The sequence below is a fragment of the Megalobrama amblycephala genome, linkage group LG7, assembly GCF_018812025.1.
Source record: "Megalobrama amblycephala isolate DHTTF-2021 linkage group LG7, ASM1881202v1, whole genome shotgun sequence".
NCBI classification, from domain to species: domain Eukaryota; kingdom Metazoa; phylum Chordata; class Actinopteri; order Cypriniformes; family Xenocyprididae; genus Megalobrama; species Megalobrama amblycephala.
The window spans coordinates 12,541,303-12,553,831 of NC_063050.1; the positions used below are offsets into that span (position 1 = coordinate 12,541,303).

Sequence of the window (12,529 nt, forward strand, 5' to 3'; positions counted from 1 at the left end):
GTCACAGTCTTGAACATGAATTAGTAATTTTGTACTGTCTAGTCAGTGTCAGGTGGTTTAGGGGAGGGACTTTCTCACTCATCAGAGCATTTGATTGGACAAACATCAGTGTATCACCAGATCAGTAATATTTTTTGGCTCATTTTCTCAGAAGACAATGTGGAGATACTGTAGAGGTTTATATGTCAAAAAAAAAAAAAAGATCTCAGAGCTGACAGACATGAATTTAAATCCAGAACTCCCATTTTTGATATCATTGATCTTTTTTTTAAAATCATCATTGAATGTTGTCTTAGTCCTAATTAACGTGTTTGATTATTTGATAATGCAGCATGTTCTTGATTAACTTCCTAGTTTTGTTTTCACTTGTCTTTGTTTGTTCATTTCTGCAACTTCCTTCATCTTTTATCACACTCGCTATTCTGAGAAGATTATTTCCTGCAATGAGTGACTGTTTTCAAGTAGAAAAAAAGTATTATGTAGTTTCTTTTTGATGATCCAGTGTAACTGACAATGAAAAACAAACATGAAAACTGCTTCACGTTGTGCCTATCAACGCCACTACCTTTATCTGTTCTAAATTCACTGTAAACCACGACTTCACAGGGCTTATTGCTTTTTATAAAACGTTAGTCCTCAAAAAATCTATATTTTTAAATAAATAAATAACAGTTGTATGTTTGTAGAGTAATTTACATTGGCTTTGAACGCGGCTCAACCAATCAGAATCAAGGACTGGAGCAACCCGTTTTATGACAACATTTTCATCTTGATGAATTCTGTGTTTCAGGGGTTTCTAGTGCTGGTTTGGGTGTGAGTTACAGTCCTTCACACATCTGTGCACTAAAGGACTCATCAGTGATAATGAGCTGCAATTATACATACCCTACTGGATATCAGATCAAGAAAGTGTTCTGGACAAAAACAAAAGATAAAAAGGGAAAAGAAGATCCTCCAGATCTCTCTGAGGACCCTGAATACAGTCAGAGGCTTCAGTATCTGGGAGATAAACAGCAGAACTGCACCATCAGACTGAGTCATGTGACACTGAAGGATTCACACATGTACTATTTCAGATTCATCACTGATAAAGGAAAATGGATTGGTTATCCCGGAGTGACTCTTGCTGTCACAGGTGACTTTGGTGAGGTTTCTCTCTTCTTCTGTGCATTATGTTGAATAATAATCAGTGTATGACAGCAGCACTAGATATAATGTGTGTGTTGTGTTCAGATCTTCAGGTGGAGTCTCCTGAGAGAGTGACAGAGGGAGATTCAGTCCGTCTGACATGTAAAAGCAGCTGCACTCTGACTGACAGAGCAACATTCATCTGGTACAGAAACTCACAGCCATTAACTGAGAGAAGAGACAGAAACAATGAACTCCTGCTGCAGTCAGTCAGAAGAGAGGATGCAGGCAGATATAGCTGTGCTGTACACGGACACAATCACATCTCTCCTGCTGTTCAGATCAATGTCATGTGTGAGTATTTGGTTTTGTAGTTGAAAAGCTAGCAGAGTTTAGGACTGGGATGGGCAACATCAGTCCTGCAGAGTTTAGCTCCAAACACACCTGAACCATCTAAAGGTCTACAACATGACTAAAGCTACAGACAGGAGAGTTTTGATCAGGGTTGGAGCTAAACTGTTGGACAGTGACTCTCCAGGACTGAAGTTGCTCATCCCTGGTTTAGGACTATATTTTTCAACATCAGATATTTGCAAGTTTAAATAGCATTAGAGTCTATTTACACTAAGTGACAATAGCAGCATTTTCTTAGTGATATGATCTTTACAATAAGTGAAAATAGCAATAGATTTTATTTACAAAATATAAAACTAGCAGTATTTTCTATGCAATACTTTTGAATAGTTTATACTTATAAATAGTGGTGGATCCTATTTGCACCTCAGTATTGTTGTACATTACAGGATGCAAAAGTGTGTAAATGATTATATTTGGTTACACTTTGTTTTGATGGTTCACTTTAGACATTCTACTAACTATAAGTAACTTTGCAACTACATTTCAACTTATTCTACTAACACATAACCCTAAACTAAGAGTCTACTAATACTCTAATGGGAGTTAGTTGACATGTAGTTGCAAAGTTACTTATAGTTAGTATAATGTCTAAAGCAGACCATCAAAATAAAGTGTTTCCTTATATTTATTAAAATTATTACATGGATGCCGCCTTATTGGGACAACCTGATGAATTCTTTATTATTAAATGCTCATTAGGCACTATATTTTAATTTTTAAAAAATATTTTCTTCATTTTTATTGATAATAAATGCCTTTCCAATCTGATATGTGATGGGAAAAGGGAGAAGAATGAGCAAAAGGTGGGTCAATTGCATCAGAAATCACTTCCACGTGTCTTACTCTCTCTAACGCACTGTGACTGTTGTGTAGCGGGCGTCTTTTTTAATTTTGTCTAGCCAAACCAGACATTGGTGGGGGGAGTTAATGTAAATAGCCTATGCCAACAACATGGGCTATTTCCACTTAGTATAAATAGACACTTTTTTTTTCCTGATAAATTATTAGTAAATTTGAATTTGAATCAATGTTAATCAATTACAGGACATTTTCATCCAATTACATTGGATAAATAAATATATACTGATTATACATCACATTCTTTTATCTGGTACTTGGAGGCTTTCAGCAGGAATAGAGTCATATTTAATTTCAAACAGCCTTTGCATACAAGACTTGGCTACTTTTCCTATGTTTGCCATGTGAACACACACACACACACACACACACACACACACACACACACACACACACACACACACACCCACACACACACACACACACACACACACACACACACACACACACACATAAAAGAAAATGTTAAGTGGTTGGGAAAAAACTCCTTGATTTGGCCTTTGTGGACAGAAATGGGAGCTCCATTTTTTTTAAATATAGTTATATAACATGGCCACAATTTGTCGGTTAAGGGCTGCTATACGAAGGCTGCTTGAGGGTTAAATATTTATCCTGTAGATCCTCTTGTGAATCCTGTGATCTCCATCACAAATGATTAATGGAGCATGATATATAAGTCTGTGAAACCTTAATATACTGTGATTGTTAGTGTTTTTGTATTTTTCTGTGTTAGACCCTAAAAAGGGCGTTTCATTGTCCATCAGTCCATCTGGTGAAATAGTGTCAGGAGATTCAGTGACTCTGATCTGCAGCAGTGATTCAAACCCTCCTGCAGAAATCAGCTGGTTTAAAGGAGGAACGTTTGTAGGATCTGGAAGAATCTTCAACATCTCAAAGATCAGCTCTGATGACAGTGGAGAATACAAGTGCAGATCCATCAATGAACATGGAGAGAAATACTCTGATAATGTGACTTTAAACGTCATGTGTGAGTTAATGATGGTTCATTAAGTGTGGTAACAAACAAATTATTGGTTTAACTATTTAAAACGTGAATACAGAGTTTCTTTTATCTGTTATTAGACCCTCCCAGGAACGTCTCCATCATTCAGTCTGGTCAGATTTTGGGCAGGAGATTCAGTGACTCTGATCTGCAGCAGTGATTCAAACCCTCCTGCTCTGAACTTCAGCTGGTTTAAGGAGAATGAAAGCTCAGCTGTTGGATCTGGACAGAGTTTCAGTGCACTACAGAGTGGACGCTTCTACTGTCAGGCTCACAATCAACATGGATCTCAGAGATCAGACGCTGTAACTGTCACAGGTGAAGCTTTTATTAACACACTCCTGTATCTTCACATCATTCATCAGTTTGGAGAGTTAATCATGATGATCTTCCTCTTTCAGTTCATCATGGTGCTGGTAGGAATGTGATTGTGATCGCATTGACATCTGGAGGATTATTCTTCATCATCATCATCATCATCATCATCATCATCCTCTTTATAATGTGAGCTCAATAACAAAAAATCCTGCAGTGATTTGATTATTTGATTATTTTTTAATACATTCATCCATATTATATTAATATCTGTCATTATAACAGAAAGAAACGAAGGAGTGATCAAACTGAAGATCTCACAGTGAAACAGGTAAATCATTCAGACACACGACTTTACAGAAGCAGAAAATCAATCGATCATCTGTTATCTGTGTTTCAGACTGTGACTGAACAGACTGATGGAAAACTAGCATTATCAGTCTTTATTAATACAATCCAGAAAAAAAAAATTCATAAACTGATATTTCTCTCTCTTTAGATCAGTGATTCTCAAACTGTATGTGCAGGTGGTGTGACACATGAAGAAAAAATTCTGTTTACAATGTGAATTGATAAAATATTTCTGAAATATTGATCTGAAAAGTTTCAGATAATCTGCTCTAGACTGAGAATCGACACTTCAGATCAAACTTATTTACATCTTAATGAAAAATCACTTATTTTCTTGTATTTCAGAATGGTCTCTATTCTGACGCGTCACAGAGAGTTTCAGTCCATGACGAGCCTCTTTCTGAACCGGATTCAGCAAATGACGCTCCGTATGCCAGTGTGAAACCAAAGAGATTCAGAGGACAAACTCCTGAATCCAGAGCAGGGCTGTAGCTCGAGGATTGGGGGCCCCCTGAAAAAATATTGATGTGGGCCCCCACCACCCTCTGCCTATATCATATATTGTATAAAATATGAGCATGTAATCTAATAGGGGTTTCTATAACAATCAGATAACAAATAAATATAAATAAAGGTTTTTACTGAACATAAAAAAGCAAAATATTAAAATATAACTATATAAAAACAAACAGGGAACAAACACTAAAACAAATTTCAATCAGAAATGAACTTTGAAATAACTATGAAAATATCCCTGTGCTTGCTGAGTTTGGGCTGTCTGCGACTGTGTTCTGACTGGTGCTACTTTCACCTTCTTCACTTGGACTTTTACTATAACTGATGCTGGACTACTTTCATGCATTTGCTGGATTGAGGAACCTGGCTCTGTAGATAACAAATACCATGACTCAAATAGTTATTTAAAAAAAAAAAAACACTATCTAATCTGGTTCTTTTAAAATAGATGTGATTAGTAAATACTAAATACAAACAATAGAAAGATCTTACACAAAAAATGCAATTAAGCAATAACTTATTAAACACTGTTTAAAATCATCATGCAATTATTCAGGACAAACTAATAAAAAAACTAACAAATGTCAAGAAATTATTAAATTAAAGCCAATAAAACCAAGTCCATATAATTCATAAATCAAAAAGTAAACATTCAGAAACTGACAAGAATGCATTTAAATGCATTTTTTTTAAATAAAAAAATAAAATAATTAAAACCATTAAAATTACTCATTGTCTTAATTTTTAATAAAGATAATTTGGCACTGCATGATATATTTTAAAGTAAATAAATGTAGCCATTCAAGAGCAGTGTTGTATGCGTGTTTTCTCTAATGTGATTAAATACGTCATCAGCAGACAGGTGGGCTTTATACAATATGCTTGTGCTTGTGATATGCGTCGTGACTCGTGTCCATTTTTTCTCTTGAGCGCCGGTAATGAAACAAATGACAGCACCCACCCGGCAGCGGTAGACTGTACTTTTCCCACGAAAGTAAATCGGCAGCGAAAGGACAATAGGCTACAAACAATGTCTTGATCGACTCTTCTGGCCTCCCTCTCCTTCTTTTCATGGCGTTTCTGGTACCCTGATTTTTTGTTTAATTTTCAATCGGTCTCCTACTCTTCCACCAACTTCTTCTCTAACTTTAGCTGCCGCGTCAACACTGATTGGCCCTATTCACGAGATAGGGTGGGACTTAATATTTTATTGGGTCCCTCAGATGTTTATCGCTGACTGAATAATTAATAAATACTCCGTGTTGGACTGAACCATTTTTCTGGAGGGGTGAAGAGCAGATATTTGGAAAACTAATTTCATCAAATTGCATGTTTCTGTGGTTTCCATTAAAATCTCTGGCATACAACTAATATAACTATTAGAATTATCCACAGAACAGGGGCCTATAGTTTAACTGCTGGATTTTGTGGGGCCCCCTGGGCAGTGGGGGCCCCTATAATTGTCACCACCTTTCACCCCACCAGCGACGGCCCTGATCCAGAGATACTGAGGAGATCCAGTACGCAACTGTCCAACATCACAGAAAGAAAGAGATGAAGAGATCAGAGGAGAACGAAAACCAGTACGACAATATAAGAGTTCATCAGCCTGATGCTGCCGTGAGGTGAGAAACAAAAAAACAAACAAACAACTTAACCAGCACATCCAGTGTTTTTCTTTTTCTGTTTTTAGGCAATCAGCTGTTGAAAGTGTGGAAGACGCATCAGTGATCTACAGCAGCGTCAAATGAGTGACAGACCGTCATGAAGCCTGTGTTCAGACATCAATCTGCTGGGAAATGGAGGATTGGATAGTTGTGCAATAATTTACCCATCTGTTCAAACCACAATCAATACACACAGGTTCAACACCCACATTAAAGGCCTGTTTACACCTGGTAACTTCATACATTTTCTCTGATCAGATAGCTATCCGATCGTGAATAGACCAGGAGTAAATGCCCTCTGAAACACATTCGAGACGGATTTAAATCCAATCACTCTGAAACGCATTCCATTTAAAACTGAACAAGTCTAAATGTATCTGGTTGTTGAAATCACATATGTAAATTTTACTCCTCCCAAAATAGCTAAAAAAAAATAATAATAAAAAAAATAAAAATTGTGAGAGTGTGTTATAGGCTAAATAACGTTATAGTCAGATATGACGCCGTTACTGCATCACCACAGATGAGCAGCTGAGGATCTCTTTGAAACGCAGACTGCTGCAAATGAAACTGAAAGTTGCAGACGCTCAACACACAAACATCTTCATTAAAAGTAATGAGAATAAATGATCTTACCAGTGCTGTTGCTGTGCTCTCTCCTATTGCAGTCTTTGATTTTGAAATTAGCTGATGATCAATACAATTCTGCTCATATTTGTTGCTTTCAGTGACGTGAACTTCTTTAAATTAAAGAACGGATTTATATCCATTTTGTGGAGACATATTTATGTGGCCAAGTGGAAATGGATTCATTTTGATAAATCAGATAGCTATCCGATCAGAGGAAACGTATTGTGATCAGGTGTAAACAGGCCTTAAGACTCATTTGTTCTCTTTGACCCTTTGTGAGAGAATTGTGTGCTGTGATGTCTGTTTTTGATTTGTTTAATGTGTTTGTTTTTATTTTTTATTTTATTTTTTTATTTTTTAAAAATGTTCTCTCTTTTTAAATATAATCTTTTTTAAGTATTAATATAAAGTTATTTGAACTGCTTTATAGTTTTTTGTTTTATTTAGAGAAAAATATCGCAATCTGAAAAATGTTGTTCACCACTCATCTAAGGTTGAGCCAATAAATAACCACTTATACTATAAATAAAAAAAATGTCAATTTGTAGCTTTTTATGCCAATATTACATTTTTATTCTAGTTAAATAAAGGATGTTTTGACATGAGCTACCAACAATAGTCCAGTGATATCTGTACTTCTTATCAGTATTAAATGCATTTCTATAACTAATGTGTGCAAATTATATGGATTGATGTATGATATGATGTATGTGCACATTTAAGAACAAACACTTTCAATGTCAAAGGAACATTTTAATATGCAACTAAATGCATATTTATTGATTTATGTAATCATCCTAAGATTACAGTTTTTTACGATTGCTTAAGCACAATTTTGAAAACAGGGCCCGGTTTGTCAAAACACTACACACAATTAACACAACCCTACACCAAAGTAGCACAACACTTCAGATCATTTGCAAAATGAAACACTTCATTCAAAACTTTACATTAATTTAACAAAACCCAACTTTGACACCGTAAGGAACACACATGGTTCATACATTCTGATTCTGTTTGATTCAGTTACACACTGCTGTGCTCAATCTTAAACACTTGTAACTTTTATACTTTTCTAATTATATAGTCTGGGTTTGATTTTTTCAGAGATATTGTTAGAGTAAAGTACATGAATATATACAGTATATATATATATATATATATATATATATATATATAAACACAAGATCAGTACTGCACATTGATGAAAATATTTATTTCTCACCACATTGTAAAACCATTCAATACATCAATGCCTTTCCAAAGGTTATATTTTGCACTGAAAATTAGAACATATTCTAAATATAATATATTACACGAACAAAAATATTTGTGAAGACAAAACACCAAAGCATCAACTCTTGGCCTAGCTGGATCTGACCATAGCGCTTCATCCACATCTCAGGCGATGTCCTTTCACGCAAGACAGCGAGGGAAGAATCTTCTTGAAAGGTGAATCCATCCTTGCACAGATCCTGCATCAGTTCGGTCAGGCCTTCTCCATGGCTTGAATGAGGCACATCCTGACACAGGGCTGGAGATTGTAAACCTTCCATGCCAAAAAAAACAACAAACAAAAAACTCCTCAATGGGTTTAAGGAAGGGACCGTATGGTGGGATGTATTGGAGTGAAAATTGTGGATGCTAATGAAACCAGTTTTTTGACCAGGGCAGATAGGTGGAAATTTACATTGTCCCATATGACAATGTATCTCATCTGCTCTGCATCCATTTGGTCTTCTGCTGTGACGATTTTGTGCAGTCTGTCTAAAATGTGAATATGTGGGCCGTGTTGTAAGAGCCTAAGTTGGCATGCTGGTGGAGGACCTCATTCTGTGTGATTGCAACATACATTGGGATGTTACCACCGCGTTGGCCCGGGACATTCAAAATGATTCAAAATTATGTTTCTCCCTCTCCCTCTTACTGCAACATTGCCTTTCATTTTGTTGAAGACTCAAACTCACATTTTGCCTTTTTATAGTACTATAGCACCTGATTGTTGAGTTTACAGTTAAGCACCCAAGTGTCTTCACACCTGACGGCTGTGTTTGATCAATTGGTTTATAGGTGTGGTATTTTGGAAAGCAGTGTCTTGAAATGGAAAAGAAGTGACATTATGTTAGATTTCTGTGTCTAATGTAGAGAAGTGTGTTTAGTGTTGTGCAAAACAATGTGTGTAGTGTTTTGCAAAAAGTGTGAGGCTGAGAATGTGCTTATAGTTGTGCAGATCTGGGCTGAGGTTTTGCTTCTTGAGTGTAAGGTTTTGCTAATTGTGGGAAAAGTTTAATTTTAGTGTGTAAACAATCGTAAAAAACTGTAAGATTAGATCCTCGCTCTCCGGAAAAACCTTAGAGATTGCGATCCATGCGCTTATTACATCTCGCTTGGATTACTGCAGTTCTCTTTATTATAGTATGTCCAAATCCTCTATTGCCCGTCTTCAACTAGTGCAAAATGCTGCTGCAAAATTTCTAAAAAGAAAACGCAAATTTGATCATGTTACCCCAATTTTGAAATTGTTGCACTGGTTACCTGTTCATTTTAGAATTTAATTTAAAATTCTTCTTTTTGTTTTTAAATCCTTAAATAACCAGTCACCAAGCTATCTGTCAGAGATACTCCACCCCTACAATCCCACACGAAATCTGAGATCTGGTGATAAGAGAGTTCTCTGTGTCCCCAGATCACGATTAAAGCAGAGAGGTGATAGAGCCTTTGCTATCGCTGGCCCCAGGCTGTGGAACGGTCTCCCGGCCTATATCAGAACAGCTCAGTCTCTTACTATTTTTAAATCTTCTCTTAAAACGTACTTTTTTTCTTTAGCTTTTAATTCAGTATGAGTATATGGTGTGAATGTATGTTTCACTTTCTACTTTCTTTTTTCTTTATTGTTCAGCACTTTGGTCAGCCATGCTTGCTGTTTTTAAATGTGCTATATAAATAAAACAACCTTGAACCTTGTGATAACAGCTTTTTTTCTGTATTATATATGATCTGCCACCAAACACTCTCACAGAAGTCAAGTGAGTTGTTGAGTTGCTTTCACACTTGAAAACACCTGTATCAATTAAAGTTTTTTTTTTTTTTTACATTAATATATAACATTATTATTCAGGTACCTGATATTTTACAGCCTCATAGGGGGTGAGGTGTTGCTCCTACACATGAAGTCATTGACATTACATTGAAGTATGAGCTATTTCTCTACTTTAGTAAAAAAAAAAAAAAAAAAAAAATCCAAATGAGCGAACATACAGTTGTCATGTGTAATCTATGTTAATAAGTGTTAATAAACTGTTTAGATTTCTATCTGACTGTCCGGTTGTCTAGTTTAAGTAATGTGGAGAAACCTGTATTTCTCTGTTTTATTTCCTACATGCTTTTGTTTGAATAACAAATATGAATTCTGTTGATAGAATTCTGGGTCACAGGTGTATCCTTGCATTCCAGAAGTTATCTTGAAAGCAAGACTATTGTTTTAGTGAGTGTGTTTGATTATAAACAAGTTCTTCGTGGTTATAGTTTGCTAGTAAGTAAAGTATTGTTCTTAGAAAAAAGAAGGAATTTGAATATTATGAACTATTCAGCTGATCCCAGCGCCTAAATGCTATTGACCAACATCTAAACATTATACTACTTTTAAAATATCTGTATATCAGAATTATATAAACCATCCTTTAAAAAAAAGTATTTAAATGAGAATTGAATAAAGTTATAGTTGCTTTGCCTGCTGCCTTTGATATCACAGCTCAAGAGATCATAGTAAAAGAACACAGGACCTTATCCAAAAGTAAAGTGAACTTATTTCTTAAGTTTTCAATACCACAGCTCATGTTCATTTAACCTAATTTGACTATTGTTAGTTTAATATATATGTTCAATTGTAAATATTTTATTTCAAATGTTTCAGCCATGTTCATTGAGATCTTTTTGATTCAAATGAATTTCTACTGCAAATTAATGTCAGCCACTGAAACATCAACTGCAAACAATTAAATTAAATCTCTCAAGATCTCAGCAGAGGATGATTAAACAACTCCAAAAACAGAAATCTAAATCTCAAATATTAAATCTTCACTTATGTATTTATTTAAGTCACCATTTTGTTGAATAGAGTTTCCTTTATTGTGCTCTTGATGCTTGAACTTTCCAGTTAACTTTTTTATTAGCTGCTTTAACACTGTATTTTGAAAACATGCTTGTTGTGTAAAAGAAAGCCAGAAATCAGATGCTCACCACTTATTAATGATATTAGCATCATAAAGTGTCTCGCTTCATGGATCACATCTGAAACCTCATCACTGATTGTTAAGTTTTAGTGTTATTAATGCCTTGATACTGTATTAATTTTGATACTTTATTTGCTCCAGCAGTGTCGTGAGAATCTGATCATTTAAAGAATTCTTAAAAAACATGCTGGACAGTAAGTTTTGAACTATCGTTTACAGCAGGAAAGTTAGCAAGGGTCAGACATCATGGGTGCAGATGGCAAAGTATTTCTTGGTAGCGCAGCGACTGCAATGGGCAAACCAATCCTCCAACAAGAGTTTATGCTAAAACTTTTCTTACTGTTAAATTGTGAATTTTAGTACACATTTAACCTGCATGTTTTTTTGTTTTTGTTTTTTTCATGAAAATCCATTAAAATAGAACTTAGTGACAGTATATATAAAAATCTAATAAAATTTTATGTAAAGCATTCATAGCACACTTTTAAGTATAATGTTTACAGTTTTTTACAGACGCTAGGACACATTTCTCAATACTTAGGTCACTTTTGCAAAACTCTTCACACAGTTCTCCTAACCAACTTTCAGCTTGGCAAAGCAGTTAATTTCACATTCAAAATGCACTACAACTACCAAAACACTTTATTCAGGTCTCAAATCAACTCATTCTTCCAGAACACTAGCAAAGTTTGACAGCCGACAAACACACTTTGTCACCCACAAAACAGTGACCTAAAAAACACTAACAACATGTAGCATTATACAATGTTTTGTGTAAAACAAGGACACATTTCTGTTTATAATTCACTGCAATATATGTTACTGGAATAAATCAGACATGATGCAGAATTCGTCGAGATTTTATGTCGTTTATTTATTTTTATTTTTTTGCACTGAGTAATTCCAAAATACAAGAATTTGTATACACACCATCCACTGATACAGATACAATTCAATTGTTTTTGTAGCATTTAATTTTAAGATTTAAAATATATTTCATTAAAATATTACTGTAGGAATGTAGCAAATTACTGTCTTATTCAGTTTTGTATTATGTTATTGTTTTGAACATAAGTTTAACAGTTTTGAAAACAGTATGTAAGCATGTGCAAATTGGCATGTACGTACAAAGAGTTTTGGCAGTTGTTGTGTCTGAGTGAGAAAAGAATTCATGAAATTTGAGAGATGTAGTCATTGAATGCATTTTGTACCAAAGCAATGATAATTGATCCTCAGTTTAGTCCACATAGACTTCTGTTGTGCTCACTGTGTGAAGAGTTTTGCAAAAGTGACCTAAGTATTGAGAAATGTGTCCTAGCGTCTGTAAAAAACTGTAATATAAAACACTTCCGTATATTTACCTGACACTTAAAATCAGTTTAAGTGTTAGTGCTAATTGGTGCATTTATATT

At 35.0% G+C, this 12,529-nt stretch overlaps 1 protein-coding gene across 1 annotated transcript; it reads left to right on the forward strand.

The window, feature by feature from the left end:
• Positions 1-849: 849 nt before the first annotated feature.
• Positions 850-4,257, forward strand: LOC125273114 (B-cell receptor CD22-like). Its single transcript, XM_048198383.1, has 5 exons — positions 850-1,135; positions 1,234-1,482; positions 3,487-3,519; positions 3,808-3,910; positions 4,221-4,257. The coding sequence occupies exons 1-5, from the start codon at positions 865-867 to the stop codon at positions 4,255-4,257; spliced, it is 693 nt and encodes a 230-aa protein (XP_048054340.1). The 5' UTR covers positions 850-864.
• Positions 4,258-12,529: the final 8,272 nt, after the last annotated feature.